We start from the raw sequence: 17,835 nt of genomic DNA on the forward strand, positions 1-17,835 counted from the left end.
AAGAGAAGGCCACTAGGTATGAGTGGATTCTCCTGCCGCCCCTATAGCGGTTTAAATGGGACTCTGCCTCCTGGCGGAGGCTCCCGCTGTCCCTCCAGGGAAGGGCGGCACTCTTTAAAATGATGGCACTGCCAAGATTCTTATATGTCCTACAAAACTATCCGGACTTGGTCCCGCAATCATACTTTGCGTCCATCGAAGCCACACAAAGAGAACTACTATGGTCTGGGACGCCGCGCATATCCCTTCAAAAATTGACCTTGGGGTGGTTTGACGGAGGCATAGCGCTCCCGGACATCCGAATGTATTATTGGGCTGCACATCTCTCAGCCATTAATCAGGGCACATATTGCGACGGGAATGATCCTGGATACGGCATGGACCGGTGGCTCTTGCCGGGTGGGAACTTTGAGGCGGCGCTCTATTCTAGGCCTGGTAGGTACCAACTCACGGGGCCCACGAAGCATTCAGTTCAGCTATGGCACATTGTACAGCGCAAATTGGGATGGGCCAACACCCTTACAATGGCTACCCCGCTGTGGGTCTCAGAGAAGCTGGGCACTCTGGGTCGCACTAAAGGGTTCCGTAATTGGGACCTAATTGGAATCTCCTGCATTAACCCCTTCAGCGCGGGTGACAAAGCCAGCTCGTCATGGGCGTTACCTGCGCTGCGCGCATGACGAGCTGGCTTTGTCACAAACAAGCCATTTTTGAAATTTCAGCGCACGGCGGGAATTCGCGGTAGCGCGGAAGCGGTTAAAGACCTATGGGGTCCTGATGGGGTAGTGTCCTTTGCCTCACTCCAACGCACTTACGAACTAGGAAGTACAGAACATTTCCGATATCTGCAGGTCAGACACTCCCTTCAGACGAACATCCCCTCAGGGACCCAGCCCCCAGACTCTTCCCCCCTGGAGGATAGACTCCTAGACGGCCACCTCCCTGAACACGCCATCTCACTCACATACAAAAAAATCATTAACAACTCTCGAGACCTGTTGTTGCCCCTCAGAGGGAAATGGGAGGCTGATGGTTTGGAAATTGATGAGGAGGAGTGGAGGAGTGCGCTTGCTTCCCCTAAGGAGGTAGCCACATGGGCTAGACTCAGACTGATCCAACTAAAAATTCTCCACCGATTATATCTTTCCGGGACCAGACTGCAGCGGATGGGACGTAGTGAGGATGGGCTCTGTAGGAGGGGGTGTGGGGAAATGGGGACCTATTTTCACATACTGTGGGAATGCCCCGTGCTGCGGAATTATTGGAACCGGGTGACCCGCTGTATGCAAGAGGTGTGGGGGGTGGAGCTGCAACTGGAAGCAAAAAGGTGCCTGCTGAACATCTGGGAACCCACGGATATGCCACCTCGAGGGAGACTATGGGCGACGTTGGGATTAGCAATCGCAAAAGGGAACATAGCTAGGCTGTGGGGGGCAGTGGCACCGCCGAGATTGAGCTCCTGGAAGACGGATATTGACTGGTGCATGCTCCAGGAGAAAACAGTGTACGTGGCACGTGGATGCCCCCGGAAATGGATTGAAGTGTGGTCCTATTGGAATGAATATAGAGGCAACCTATGGGAGCCCCCAAAACTGCCCTGGTTGACGAGCCGCTCACACTGTGAAAATTACTGTGATGCACTGCTATGCAAACTCTCATAATGTAAATACTTTGTATGCTTTGTGTTCTCCCAGGACGCACATATGATTATTATGTACTCTGACTGTGACGACCACCACCCTTTCTTTTGTTGTTAATAAAAAAAAAGAACAAAAAAAAAAAGATGGTATCCCGACACAACATTAGGCTAAAATATATACAATTTAGCTTTTTGCATATGACATATCTCACCCCCCATAGATTACAGATCATAAACAGGGGTGAACCCCGGCTGTCTACGATGTAGGGTGCTCGACGCAGACTTCTGTCATATGACTTGGGAATGCCACAGACCCATGGCATTCTTGACTGAAGTGCGCCTGTGACATCAGACCACACTGGGCCATGCTCTTCCCTGCAAAATAGAGACTTGCCTCTCGGGAAGCTTCTCAAGGCCCAAAACGAAGAAAGTGGATTCACGGTTTCTAGACTTAAACTTGGACCTAGCGCGCCGCCAGATAGCAATGGGGCAAACCATAGAAGCCTGGAAATAAATTGTCATGATGTTGGCGGAAGTTGAAGGACAAGTACTCAGACAAGAGGATGCCCACGGATTGCATAGGTGCCCACTGGCGGCCTTACGGCAAGAAATCCTAAATAGCTGGAAACACCAAGAGACAGAGACAGAGCCAGAAGACATAGATAATGGTAACAGAGACATGAGACGTGACATTGCTGGGCACGTAGGGGTAGATACCGTTACAAATGGGAAGATACCAGGAAGGGGCACAGTGGATACCTTACCCTATTTGAGAGGGGGTACATGTTGAGCGCACCCTTGGCTTGGCCCCAGGTGCATGTGACCCCTACATTAGGACCTAGACAAGACACACACCAATATGGTGGATGGACATATGGCCTCCTTCTACCCTCGGCAACATAATATACGTGGCACCTTTTCAGTTTACTTTGCATTATCTCTATGGTTTTCTTTGAAAGTCTATGATTTCCACCAAGTTACACCCTCCTGTTAATGGCCTCCAACTGCACACAGTGCAACAAATATTATTTGGTGACACTGCTCATCGCTGTACCTCAAACACCAACAACTCCTAACTGCAAGACCTGGAATAACCACTAATAGGGTGTACACATTATGGCAATTGATTTGTTAGGTCAGAAATTTTTCAGTCATTCATGATGTATAACTTTATTACAATTGCGAGAACGCATAATTGTGATGAGTAGACTAAGGAGAATGGAAGGTCAACATTTTCATTATAAACAAATTGAATATTGCAACTGTAAAGTATCAAATGGCAACTTTAAATGCCACTAAAAAGATCTTTACAAAAAATGCAGGAATTCAGGAAATCCAGATACAACTGTTAAAGCTAACTAACCTCTTACTTTTATTTCTCTCGATAACACAAAATCTATTCACCTAAATTGCTTAATGTTTAAGACGACGACGGAGTAGAAATCCGTTAACTGTCCTAAAACACTTTTTTTTTTACTTTAAATTATTTTGGATGGAAAAAGTAATAAAATGTTTTTTTTTTAAAGTATATAATGTACATTTCCAACCACTAGCAAAAAAGCTCTAAACCATCAAGTCCTAAAACAGATCTTAGAGGCACTGCAACTATATCGTCAACTAACTTTTAAATTAAATATAAATAATAAAATAGGTTATGTTGCCTAATGGGATATGTATTTGTATTTTTCCATAACATTACTCCACAAGAAATGTTTACAAATAAATAATTATTTTTTTTAGGAAAAAATAATTGGAGTATGAATGCTTAGCTAGTCTATCAGTTTTGTCTAATAATGTGATAATCTGCTTCAAATACTAGTAAAGTCTTAATCAAAAGGCTGGGTGAATTGAAGTACCTACAAAAAATAAAATATGTACTCACCCAAAACACTCCTCCATTCCAGGCGCAGCACTGAAAAATCCTGCTGACGATGCGGGGCTCGCTGGAAACAATAAAAGACACATCCCATTTGCTTCTTACTCATTAGTAACACCATATTTCACCTTTTATCCCCAGAAGCATAGAAGCTGTACCATTCTGGCACAAATGTGAACACACACATAACTTTCAGAACCAGTACTTAGAAGCAGCCCTAGCACTATATAAATAATTCATATCTAACACTGCAAAACAACACACAAGATAATGAGCGTCAGAGACCCAGTGACTAACCTCTGTGCAAGGAACAGATCCAGTGTTTGATTTGTAAACTCTCACGTGCAGGGTCCTAAAGTTTTTCTTAGGAGCCCACCATCAGTACTGAGGATGCAGAGTAGAAAAACGACCTTTTTTTGAGTCACTACAAGCCTTTTTCTTCCAATACCCTACACTATGTGCCTCTTTATCTCATTCTTGTAGTTCTTTTCTATCCCTGATTTTTTTTTTTACTTTATCATTGTGGATTTGTCGTGCTATCACCTGGGAGGGTATCCTAGCATAGCAGGTGTGGTGCAGCGTAGGGCAGTTGGTGGGACTAATCGAAAGAACCAGGGCTTTCAGCTTCTTGCAGAACTCGAGAATTTAGGAGGAGGGTATGATGAGTAACAGCTGGTTGTTCAATTCTTTAGGAGCGATGTAGAAAAAAAGCCTATGCGCCAGTTCGGTCTATTCGTGGGATTTGTGCTAGCAAGAGTACAGGTGATCAGAAGTGTCTGGTGGGTTTGTGAAAGGAGATTCGGCTATTGAGGTATGGTCGAGTTACTTGAGGTGCAGTGTGATGCACTTGCGGCGGGAGTGGTGGGGGGTCGATTCGGTTGATAGTGACTTTCGCAACCGAGTTCTGAATGGATTGCAGTCTTCTGGTGAGTTGTTTACCGATTCTGGTGTATAGGATGTTCCCCTTTGTCTAGCTTGTTTGTAACAAAGCTCTAATAATTTCTGGGAAAAAACAATGAGGGCTGAGCCATGGGTGCTGTTTCAATGCACGCAGAACAATGCTTTCCTGAACCACGCATATGAATTGCTAAGGCAGCCAACGGTCTAGATAAGCAGATGGGCAGGGAGAGGAACAGGAAGGATCGGGAGAGAAAGCTCTGAGATGCAGCCTGTTAAGTGGGGCTGGGGGGGGGGGGGGTATTGTTTAGGGCTGGGGGCTGAGTTTTAGGGCTCAAGGCTGGGAAGGAGGGAGTGTCAGTTTTCAGGAGTGGGGGGCAGTTTTAGGGCTCAGGGTGGGGGAGGGCTAGTTTTCAGGGGTGGGGACTCAGTTTTAGGGAACAGGGCATGGGGGCTGGGGTCGGGATAGTGTTTTGGCAGGGGCAGGATTTTAGGGATCAGGGCTGGGGTCTGAGGTTTCTCTTTATGTTAATGATTTTCCAAGTACACGGGGTGCGGGGGCCCCCCTAGCTCCAAGGGGCCCCCTCGGCACTTAACTCTGGCCTGGAGAGCTCCTGCTTGAGCCCGGAGGGGGCCCCCCTAAGTACTGTGCAGGGAGGCCCCCTCTCTTTTCGTTACGCCTAGCAAAGGGGTTTCCCTAAATTAGGAAATCTAAAGTTGAGCTGCCTAATATATGCAGACGACGCCATATTAATGGATCTAACCCCAATCGGGCTTTAAAGACGACTTGCTGAGTTGACTAGGTATACAGAAGAACACTACTTAAAACTAAATCTCTGCTCAGGGCCGGTCGCTCCACGCACTGCGCGACCTCCCCGTGAGTGTGCCCAGGTCCTCTCCGCTGCTGCCGCGAGTTCGCCGCTGCTCCTGCAGCTGAGTAGTTGTGTACTTATTGTATTCTGTGCCCGCGATTGTCACTGTGTTATTGATATTGTGGTTGTGTTTTTCTGCTCCCTCGCCGCCCTTCTCGGGACCGTTTTCCCGCTCTGTGCACCCCCCGCTCCCTGCCGCTGCTCCCCTGCGGCCCCACCCCTTTTTCCTTTCTGTACCCGCTCCCCGTTCCCATTCGCCGCCCCGCTCCCGCCTCCCAGCTGCTCCTCCCTCCCACTTGGCCATTTATGGCGGAGACCACGCAAACGCGCCAATGGCGCACCGAAGGCATGTCAATGGCAAGCCCGTCTACGCCTGTCCATGCCTGGTCCGCGCCCAGCGTCAGAACCCCTGGACCTCGCCAGACCCAGACCAACCGACTGAGATACAACCCCGCCACCCTCAACGCATTCAACACCGGACGACCGCCCGCATGCTATCAAGCCACCCCCAAGCGCACCCACGGACCCTTCACCTGTCGAGCCTGCAAATTCACCTGCCTCCAAAACCGCTCCACGCCCGCCAAACCAAACGGCAACAACCACCTCAAGTGCATCCTCCTCAACACCCGCTCCATACACAAGCACGCCATCGACCTCTGGGACCTCCTCGACTCAACAGCACCGGACGTCGCCTTCCTCACGGAAACCTGGATGAACGCCTCCTCTGCCCCCGACATCGCCATAGCCATCCCGGACGGCTACAAAATCACCCGAAGGGACCGCATCAACAAATCAGGAGGAGGGATCGCCATCCTCTACAGGAACACCATCAGCATCACGGCCAACACCGAAGACACCACCACCACCGCCGAACACCTACACTTCCAGATCCACACCGACCCCCAGACCACCCTCAGAGGAACGCTCATCTACAGACCCCCGGGACCACGAGCACAATTCAACTAAACCATCGCCGACCTCATCAGCCCGCACGCCCTAGCCTCACCAGACTACATCCTCCTAGGAGACCTGAAATTTCACCTAGAAAACAACAACAACAGCGCCACCGCCACACTGCTCGACAACCTCGCCAGCTTCGGACTCAAGCAACTAGTGGACTTCCCCACTCACCTCGCCGGACACACCCTCGCGCCATCTTCTCAGCCAGCAACCACATCGCCTTCAACCACGCCACAGGACTACACTGGACTGCGTACACTTCACGTTCAAAATGACCATATCTCACCACCACACCCTTCGGATCCCCCGCAGATGCTGGAGCAAAATCACCATAAACCAACTCACCACATCACTGAGCCAGAACCCACCTGCCAACCCCAACATTCCCGACACCAACATCGCAGCGCTCAACCTTGCACATTGGATCACCAACTGCGCCGACGACCTCGCTCCACTCAAGACCACCCACAGCAAGACCACCACCAGAAAACCCTCCTGGCTCACGGACACTCTCAAAGCCGCAAAGAAAGCCTGCCGAACTCTCAAAAAGAACTGGCGCAAAGAACGGACTACGGAAAACATGACAACCCTCAAATCCGCCACCCGCGAACACCATCAGCAGATCCGGAACAGCAAGAGGACATCGCTCAAGGAACGACTAGACAACAACACACACAACAGCAAGGAACTATTCAACATCGTCAGAGAGTTCTCAAACCCGGACGCCAGCAATGACGACATCACCCCTTCGCAAGACCTCTGCAACGCCCTCGCCACATTCTTCCACCACAAGATTGCAGACATACAAGACAGCTTCGGACCCCAACCCCCACCGCCGGACACCAGCCCAATGACCCCCACCACTACAATCAACTCCTGGACCCCCATCAACAGTGAAGACACCATCCACATCATGAACACCATCCACTCCGTCTCGCCCTCCGACCCATGCCCCCGTCACATCTTCAACAAGGCCGACACCATCATCGCACCCCACCTACGGAACATCATAAACCGCTCCTTCTCGTCAGCTACCTTCCCTGAGAGCTGGAAGCACGCTGAGATCAACGCCCTCCTGAAAAAACCCACCGCAGACCCCAGGGACCTCAAGAACTTCCGGCCCATCTCACTCCTCCCCTTCCCGGCCAAAGTCATCGAGAAGACCGTCAACAAACAGCTGACCGCGTTCCTCGAGGACAACAACTACCTTGACCCTTCCCAGTCCGGAGCTAACCACAGCACCGAGACCGCCCTCATCGCAGCCATAGACGACATCAGAACCATGATGGACGACGGAGGAACAGCAGCCCTCATCCTCCTGGACCTCTCTGTAGCCTTCGACACCGTATGCCACCGCACCCTAGTACACCGCCTCAACAACACGGATATCCAGGGGAAGGCCCTGGAATGGATCACCTCATTCCTCACCGGCAGAACCCAGAAAGTCCACCTCCCCCCTTTCCGCTCCGCAGCAACCGAACTTATCTGCGGCGTACCCCAAGGATCCTCACTCAGCCCAACACTCTTCAATATCTACATGATCCCCCTCGCCACCATCACACGAAAACACAACCTCAACATCATCTCCTACGCCGACGATACCCAGCTGATACTCTCCCTCACCAAGGACCCAGCCACCGCTAAATCAAACTTCCAGGAAGGAATGAATGAAAGAGGTAGCGGACTGGATGAAGCACAGCCGTCTCAAACTAAACTCGGACAAGACGGAGGTCCTCATCCTAGGACAAACCCCCTCGGCTTGGGACAACTTCTGGTGGCCCTCGGCGCTGGGCACCACACCGACACCCACGGACCACGCACGCAACCTGGGTTTCATCCTGGACTCCTCGCTCACAATGACCAAACAAGTCAACGCCGTCTCATCCTCCTGCTTCAACACCCTGCGCATGCTCCGGAAGATCTTCCGATGGATCCCCACTGAAACCAGAAGAACAGTCACCCAGGCCCTCGTCACCAGCGGACTGGACTACGGGAACGCCATCTACGCAGGAACAACTGGCAAACTCCAGAACCGTCTCCAGCGCATACAAAACGCCTCCGCACGACTCATCCTCAACATTCCCCGCCATAGCCACATCTAAACCCACCTGAAAAATCTCCACTGGCTCCCCGTCAGCAAAAGGATCACTTTCAGACTGCTCACCCACGCACACAAAGCACTCCACAACATGGGCCCGGAATACCTCAACAGCCGACTCACGTTCTACACACCCACCCGCCAGCTCCGCTCCACCAACCTCGCCCTCACCATCATCCCACAGATCCGCAGAGCCACCGCCGGAGGAAGATCCTTCTCCTACCTAGCAGCAAAGACATGGAACGCCCTCCCCACTCACCTACGACTGAACCAGGACCACCTCAGCTTCAGGAAGCACCTCAAGACCTGGCTCTTCGAGCAGTAGCAGCGCCCCTTTCCCCCAGCGCCTTGAGACCCTAACAGGTGAGTAGCGCGCTCTATAAATTTCTGATTGATTGATTGATTGATTTAAAGACCAATCTTAGGGGTTTTAGTTATCGGGGATGTACAATCAGAAAGAACATGCACTGTTTTTTGGCGAATGAGAAACTGGACGTAGTAAAGTTTTACCCATATTAAGGAAACATCCTTACAAACAGGTGTTCCAGTAGCAATCATATGGATCAATGTAAAGGCAAGGCAATTTCACAGGCCTATGCAATCAATCGATTTAATACACATTGTGGGGAAAAAGTGCTCTTTTTAGGAATCATCAAAAAGCCATAAAACTGTACGGCCTCGAGATGGACACTGTGGCGGTGCTTTGTAAACATGCTCTGAAAATCAGAATTAAAAAAAGCAATCTAGGGGGCATCTTGTAAAAGAGATTTTATTGTGCGCAGAGAACCGTAAAAATGACTGTATTGCAGGGAGTATCATCTACAAAAAACCTCAACCATATGTTTTATGGAATCTCCAACATGGAGTACGTAGAGCTATTCTGCTGCTAAGGCTGAATTTACTCCCTTTAAGAATTGTAACAGGAGCTTGTGAGGGCACTGCTAGATAGGAAAGATGGTCACTTATGTAATTCCAGTGTACAAGACTTAAATCATGTCCTATTTGTTTGGCTCACATTACAACCTTTACGTCGTCTAATTTTTTTCTAAAGTATAATATCACCACAGCAAAAGAGGCCCGTAACTGTCTGCTGGCACCTCCTTCTAAACTAGTTTGTTTTAAAAATGTTAACTTTTTCAAACAATTTTAAAATATATTTTAGAACAGTAATGGTTTATTATGTATGTTTTCCGAGCACTTGCACTTTTTCTATTGATTATGCTGCTAGTTATGGAGTACTGATTGTTGAAATTGTATATCCTTGTTTTACTCTGAGGTTTTATTTTTACGCATCTTTTATTACATTGCTAGCTATGGTGTATTTCACCTTGAATTTCATTACAAGACCGGAGGCTACATTATGCATTATCTTTTAAGGCAGTCACAAACAGCCGCACTACATCATAAATAAAACAGTTCTAGAATGGAATGAACAGAGGTATGAAAGGCATGTGCACCAAACAGACAGCCTCTTTTAAATGCGGCTCTCAAGCAGATACGTTCCTTGCTTCCTTCTCTTTCTGTACTAATTGTACTGTTTAATCCATATTACTTTTAGCTACCTTCTCTTTTTTGTACTAATTGTACTGTTTAATTCATATTACTTTTAAATTCCTAGCTATTTCTCTAGCGTAACCTTAAATAATCTGATTACTTGAGGCCTTTTATCCTCCTCCCCTCCCTCCCTTGATTTCCAATTATTGGTCATCAATCAATCCCTCCCGCCCTTTCCCTTACCGGAGTCTTCCTCCAAATTGCCTTGGGCGGGTCCGCACTCCTTTACGTGGTTCCCTCCTTTAACTGCTTTATTAATACGAGGAAACCACGAGACCCTCATCTCCATAAATTCATTGAGTTCGTTTAAATCGCGCCTCGCCTTTGCCTCGGGCGCTCCGTTTTCAGCAGATTCTATTTTTGAGGTAACAAGTGAAACTCTGACCGCGTCCCTTAGCAACGGTGGCGCTACGCGCCCGTGTTGCCAATCTCCCTTTTCTAATCTCCGGCGGCACCTGCTTCTCGAGCGCTGTTCACGAGTGCTTTTTGACAGTTACCAACGAACTATAATGAGTCTTGGCCCTTACTCAGCAAGGCTGAGCCAATATCGTAATAGAACAACACAATTGCCAATGCTGAGACTGACTACCCAAATATTCCTAATCATTTCATGAAGGAAAACGTGAAATGTTGCTTTAAAAATTGCAACTTAGTCCAATGTACCTTATTCAATATTCATTTTAATTGTTCAAAACATTTTTTTCAAAAGAACAACATGATATAAAAGTGTATTCGTGTACGTAACCAAACAACACATTGGAGAACAAACCAGTGAAAAAATAAACTCAACACCTTTCATTTGGCCAATTTCACATTCATGTCACAAACATCCATGCATACATCTCAAAAAAGAAAAAATAAAAAATACAAAGTTATATGTAAAAAAGAAGAAAAGGGGAGGTCCCTTAGACACAACTACGTGTGTAACACAATTAAAATTGACCAGCTGCTCTGTCCTGACCAGACGGTGGGGGTAGGTGTTAGCGGCTTCGACCGCACGCCATCCGGGTTCCTGACCTTTACGTGCAGGTCCCACTGGAGCAGACTGCGGGGCATCTTATGATCTCCCTTAGGGTCACCCATACTCAGCAGGATTTTCTTGCCTGCCCCTTTATGACCTCATGGCATAAGGTTGTATGAATATTTTTATATCTTTTTCACTGTGTAGTACGTCCCACTTAGGTCCTGATGAAATGCCCCCCAGGCATGAAACATGTTGACCACACCAGGGGGTTGTAGATATCTTGCCCAACATTACCAGCAGCAACTATCTCCCCTCCCACTATTTTAACCAAGGGCGCATGAAATGATTAGGAATATTTGGGTAGTCAGTCTCAGCATTGGCAATTGTGTTGTTCTATTTTGACAGTTACCAGCAGCTGCCGGAGACTGCGCCCGATACTCCTTTAATTTTGATCGCTTGCCCCATATGTTTGAATTTATGATATACTGCCTAAAACTTGCCAAAAACAAAAAAAGGGGGGAACACTTGCTTTTATTTTCAAAGCATTATGTATATTCTCAACCCTAACTCTTCTATAACTGACCAATCTCTGCCACATTATGTCGGATACGGAGTCAGATGATGCTGAAACCAGCTCCTCTAATTTCAATAGTGAATCTTTTAAGAACTTTATTCAGAAGGAGATGAGGTCTTGCACGTTGGACAAGCTTAAGGAGGTTATGTCCTCAAAAAGACCCCTCCCCTTTCAGGACGAGCTCCCTGAAAGCCCCATTACGCATAATGTCACAGTTATTAAGGAGGGAAAAAGAGCCAAAAATTATCTAATTACACTGAGCCTTGTCTTAAGAGCACAATGGGAGGTCCTGGCACCTCAACTGACTTGGGAGGTCGTAGCACCTCAAACTTTGTGGGAGGTCCTCGCACCTCAAATTGAAAGGTGTCCCTAGCGGTAGAAATTACCCAGGTGTCCCTCCCGGCACAAATTACTCAGGTGTCCCACGCAGCACAAATTACTCAGGTGTCCCTCGCGGCACAAATTACTCAGGTGTCCCTCGCGGCACAAATTACTCTGGTGTCCCTCACGGCACAAATTACTCAGGTGTCCCTCACGGCACAAATTACTCAGGTGTCCCTCACGGCACAAATTACTCAGGTGTCCCTCACGGCACAAATTACTCAGGTGTCCCTCACGGCACAAATTACTCAGGTGTCCCTCACGGCACAAATTACTCAGGTGTCCCTCACGGCACAAATTACTCAGGTGTCCCTCGCGGCACAAATTACTCAGGTGTCCCTCGCGGCACATATTACTCAGGTGTCCCTCGCGGCACATATTACTCAGGTGTCCCTCGCGGCATGACTTACATGGGTGTCCCTAGCGGCACAAATTATCTGAGTGATCATAACATTACAAATTCTGATTCTGAATTTGAGGATAGTTTCCCTAATCCTTCTGATGAGTTTGTCCTTGGTTTGGATGGTGAGGACCTTGATTTCAATAACCAACTGAATGACGATTCACCATCCTCATCTAGGAATATCATCCTGAACCCCTTGGGTGAGGAAATGTTTCCGCCACTTAATATCTCCCAGCCTAGAAGCTCAGAATAGTTCCCCCAAGAGTATGAGGCGAAATTCATTAAAACATCGTTCTGGAACACCCTGGAAAGAGAGACTCGTAGTACCCTTAGTTCCGAGTGCCCTAGGCTGTCAAGACAAGGTCTGTCAGACCCCCAAGCGTGACCGTGACTTAATTAAGTTAATGTTCAAACTGGGTAAGAACCCCAGAAAGGGTATTGAGAAGTGCCTAAAGGGCTGCAAGGATCGCCTTCTCGACATTCTGGGACCCCTAACCAGAATCTTAGATACAGCAGAAGAATGTCACATCAATGATACTCGCCTGGACACTGACCTCTTCAGAGGCTGGAACCAAAGGGCCTTAGTGCTCCTCGGCAATGCTAACTCTAGCATTAATATTTAAAGAAGGAGAGCCCTTCTCACTAAGATTAATCTCAAATTGGGCAACATGGCCGAAAAAGAACCTTCACTAAACCCTAAGGGGCTCCTTTTTTGGTGAACATATGATCAAGTCCACTGGTAACTATGTCTCCACCTTCACTGCCCTCGATAAAGCCCAAGCTAATATGAGGCGTGTCTTTAATTCAAACCTTTTTGGACGGGCTAGAAGGGCCCTTACTTCCGGCCAAGGCAACCAAAGGCCCTTTCCAAGATTCAGGGGCTCTGGAAGAGGGTTCTTCCCATCCAACCCTCAATTCTACCCTCAAAGAGGGACATGCCTAACAACACCAATACTCAAAGTAAGTACGCCTCTTCCTCCTTCTTTCCCTCCAAAGGTAGGGGGCAGGCTACAATTCTTTTACCACATATGGGAAAGTCTAACTCAAGACCCCAGGGTTTTGGAGACGGTTCTGGGTTTCAGGATAGATTTTATCAACACTCCTACACAAACATCTCTCCCGAGAGTTCTATCTCTTTCAGAGGATCAACAAAAAATTGTAGAAGAGATTTCCTCCATGCTTCAAAAGGGCGCAATCTTAGAGGTTCCTTGGAGTTTGACTTGCAGTTCCGCCCATTTTCCGTGCATCTTTATAATTGGATCCTGTTAGTGTCCTTTCTAAATGGTTGCTTTTGATTCAATAATTGGCTTAGCAGTCCCTCATTAGTACCGCCTTGTCTACATTAGTTACCGCCCATAAGTTCTGTCCCATTTACTTGTTTTGTTACTCTGCAGGTTTTATGAACAGTCTGTGGCACTATTTTCTGAAAGGACTTTCTCCTACCTTCTATGCGCCTGTTTTGTTACGTTTACTTCGCTACTGCCCCCACCCAGCTTGTTTTATAACTGTGAACATACTTTATCAGCACGGCACCTGTTTCATGGGTGCAGCGTTGGTTGTGCTTTCATTGTCTTTTCCGCGCTACTCCACCCCCTCCCTTGCAATCAGTCACGGGCTCCAGCTTGTTTTCTTTGAACGGTTCACTGTGATGCAACACTTTCCAAACATTAAGGATCGTGCTTCTGTGAAAGATGTGACACTTATGGTACACTTCCTGCCTTGCCTTGGGATTTATTCCCATGTTTATTTTGCTAGTCGGTGTTCTGGTTGAGAAATTGTGAAAACTCGCCAGGGATTTCTCTATTGGGCGTTGGTAGAAGCGAACAATATATCTGTAAGATACATAGATTAGTTATAGATGCCTTACCTTAGAATTACCCCCAGGCGTCAGACTGGATACAGAGAATCTTTTTGTCACAATACCCCTGCACGTCAGAAGGTGGTGTCGGTCGGCTCCGCATTAGTCGTTGACATCGTGGTTGCCGTGATGACGTTGCAGAAGCTCCTCAGATGCCGCCCTCACGCGTTGACGTCAGTTCTTTTACACGACATTCCACGCCAGAAGTGCAGAGCCATGCAAGACACGGACCACTGGTGCACAAAACTAAGGCCCTGAAAGTGATACCATGACCCTAGAAGTCGGTTCGCAGAACGGGGAGGATAGGTGGGGCGGTAAGGAATCTATGTCTCTTACAGATATATCGTTACCTAAGGTAAGTAACTCGTTCCTCTGAAAGACAATTAGTTATACGTTCCTTACCTTAGAATAGATACCCTAGCAATACCAACCCCAGAGGTGGGTCTGCAGACTAAGTTCAAACCAGAAAGTCCTGGAGAACAGAACGGCTAAAAAAGCTGTCTCTCCGGACTTGGCTGTCCAGGCAGTAGTGTTTTGTGAACATGTGCAGAGATACACATGTAGCTGCCTGACAGGTGTCATTAAGGAGGACTCCCCATCCCAAAGCAGTGGTAGCTGCGGTCGCCCTGGTGGAATGGGTGGGCTGTCCCACTGGAGGCTCCTTCTTTGCCACCGAGTAACAAGCTTTATTGCACAAAACGACCCACCTAGAGATGGTCCGCTTGTGCACGGCCCGACCTTTCCTGGTGCCCATGTAGCTAACAAAGAGCTAGTCATCCACCCGGAATAGTTTGGTGCAATCCAAATAAAAGGAAAGCGCACATTTTGGATCTAGACGGTAGAGCCTCTCTTTTGCCTTTAAAGGATGCGGAGGAGGAAAGAACTTGGGCAAAGTGATGGTTTGACCAATGTGGAGAGAAGTAACAACCTTGAGAAGAAAGGAAGGTTTAGTTCTGTGGACCACCTTGTCCGGATGAACAGGCAGAAAGGGAGGCTTGGAAGAAATAGCTTGGCGCTCACTCACCCTGCACGCAGAGATGATGGCCACCAGAAAGGCAGTTTTCAAAGTCAGAAGCCAGAGAGGATAATTATGTAGCGGCTCAAAGGGAGAGCAAATAAGATACGCAATAACAAGTTCGAGGCCCACTGAGGCATTACGAAGGGAACCGGAGGAAAAAGATGAGTGATGCCCTTAACCCCTTCCATGCTGGTGACGAACCCCAGCCGTCAAGCTCCACGGTGCTCGTGTGCTGATGACGGCTGGGGTTCGTCACGGCCCCACCCTGTTCGTGCGGCTGCCGCACACGGGGGGAATCGCGGCCGCACGGAAGGGGTTAAGGAAGCGATTTACAACAGGGGACTTAAAAAGATAAGGCTGATCAGGAAGCCTAAGGAAGGCTGAAATGGGCGAGAGTTAGCCTTTTAGAGTGCCCAGAGCAGAGCCCTGCTGGGCCAAGGAAAGAAGGAATAAGAGAACCTCAGAAAGAGGGGCAGAAAGGGGATCCACAGCCTTTGCTCTGCACCATGCCACACATTTGTTCTATCTGCAGGCGTATACGGTCTTAGTGGAGGGATGCCTGGCTGCCAAGATAACATGAAAGACTTCGGGAGGAAGGTGGAAAGCAGTCAACTGTCGCTGCTCAGTCTCCACACAAGGAGGTGGAGGCTGGACAGGTTCAGGTGGAGGCTGGACAGGTTCGGGTGGAGGACCCTCCCCTGCTGCTGCGCCAGAAGATCCTCCCAAAGAGGCAGTCGCATCGGAGAATCGATGGCCATGTGCAAAAGCTCGGGATACCAGACTCGTTTTGCCCAATACGGAGCCACAAGGATGACTTTGGCCCTGTCGCGATTGATCTTCAGCACTCTGGGCAGAAGTGGTATAGGCAGAAAGGTGAATAGAAGACCATAACTACACCCGTGACGAAAAGTGTTGCCTGGCGAGTGCCGCCTTGGAAATTCCAATGCGCAGAATTGCCAACATTGCGCGTTCTCTTCGGTGGCGGATAGATCTAACCAAGGCTCTCCCCACTGCTGAAAGAGACCAAGCGCCATCTCAAAGTGAAGACGCAATTCGTGATCCATCATGTACCTGCGGCTGAGTTTGTCCGCCCTTGCATTCAGGGAACCTGCCAGGTGTTGAACCACCAGGGATATGCCCTGATGTTCCAGCCGTGTCTTGAGATGGAGAGCCTCTTGACATAGGCTCCACTACCCCACCCCACCCGGTTTGTTGCTGTACCACATGGCGGTGTTGTTGTCCGTGAACACCTGCACTGCTCTTCCCCGGACAGAGGGACGGAATGCTTTTAGTGCAGACGGATTGCATGAAGCTCCAGAAGGTGGACAGGGAGCCCAGACTCTGCCGGAGACCAGAGGCCTCTGATCTCCGCCTCCCCCATGTGGCCGTCCCATCCCAGCAGTGATGCATCTGTCACCACTGTGAACTCTAGTTGGGGAAGGGAGAGGGATCTGCCGTTGACCCAATCCTGGTTTGTGACCCACCCTCTGGCTGCAATCAGACCGGTTCCCCTGATGTTGAGCCCACTGGAACTTCAGATCCCACTGCAGAGCCTGCTTATGCCATCGGGCATGATCCACCAGCAGGATGCAGGAGGCTATCATGCCCAGTAGCCTGAGGGTTATCCTGACCGAAACCCTGGATAGAGGCTGAAAGATCGGAATCATAGCCTGAATATCTGGGCTCACTGTTCGGGAGGATAAACCCAAAACTAGGTAGTGTCCGGAACCGCTCCAATGAAGATGAGTTTCTGAGGAGTCAGTTGCAACTTCGGTACGTTGAAGGAGAACCCTAGCGAATGCAGGAGGTCATCTGTAGTCTGGAGGTGGGAGACGACAGCCTGGGGAAAGCCTGCCTTCAACAGCCAGTCGTCGAGATAGGGGAAGACTGGAACCCCTGATGTGCGCAGATGAGCTGTGACCACCGCCATCACTTTTGTGAACACCCGATGGGCAAGTGTAAGGCCAAAGGGGAGTACGGTAAACTGAAAGTGCTCGTGACCTACCGTGAACCGCAGGTAACGCAGGTGGGCCGGTAGGACAGGGATGTGAAAATAAGCATCCTGCAAGTCCAACGCTACCATCCACTCTCCAAGGTCGAGGGCAGACAGGACCTGAGCTAGTGTCAACATTTTGAACTTCTCCTTCCAGAGGAAGCGGTTGACGTCGAGGAAGCGGTTGATATTCCTGACATCAAAGATAGGACACAAGCCTTTGTCCTTTTTGGGCACCAGGAAGTAGTGGGAATAGCAACCAACGACCTACTTCTGGGACAGGACCTTGCTCGATGGCTCCCTTGGCCACGCGAGCCATAACTTCCTGTTGGAGAAGGGCCAGATGAACCTCCGATATGCGATGGTATAGGGGTGGCATGGCAGGGGGCTAGTCTCACAAGGGGAGGGAGTAGCCCCTTCGGACTATCTGCAAAACCCACCTGTCTGACATGGTGTGCCAGTGGGGGAGGTAATGGCAAGTCCTGCCACCCACTGGCAATTGGTGGCCCTGGAAGGTCGGACTAGGAGGGTTTGGACGATGCTGCAGAGGGGGTAGTGGTGGACTGGCCCACTCACTGCCCCAAGAACCACGACGGTGGCTCCCACATCCCCGGCTGCTTAGAGGCTGAACAGCTTGTGACGACTGTGAGAAGTTGGGTTTCTGTTTGCTAGACTACTGAAGCACGTTTACTTGATGTGCCCTGGGTCCCTGCCAATCAGGTTCCCAGGACCTGTGTTATTTTCCTAA

At 49.1% G+C, this 17,835-nt stretch overlaps 1 protein-coding gene across 3 annotated transcripts in view; it reads right to left on the reverse strand.

Annotated features, from left to right (window-relative positions):
* The window catches only part of EI24 (EI24 autophagy associated transmembrane protein), a 380,944-nt gene that overhangs the window by 219,969 nt on the left and 143,140 nt on the right, over positions 1 to 17,835 (reverse strand). For all 3 annotated transcript variants that reach the window (XM_078682120.1, XM_078682118.1, XM_078682119.1), the window contains exon 4: positions 3,522 to 3,582. In XM_078682120.1, coding sequence (XP_078538246.1) covers positions 3,522 to 3,582 — 61 coding nt within the window. The remainder of the gene's footprint in view (positions 1 to 3,521; positions 3,583 to 17,835) is intronic.

Source organism: Lissotriton helveticus, chromosome 3_1 (genome assembly GCF_964261635.1).
Source record: "Lissotriton helveticus chromosome 3_1, aLisHel1.1, whole genome shotgun sequence".
In the NCBI taxonomy this organism is placed as follows: domain Eukaryota; kingdom Metazoa; phylum Chordata; class Amphibia; order Caudata; family Salamandridae; genus Lissotriton; species Lissotriton helveticus.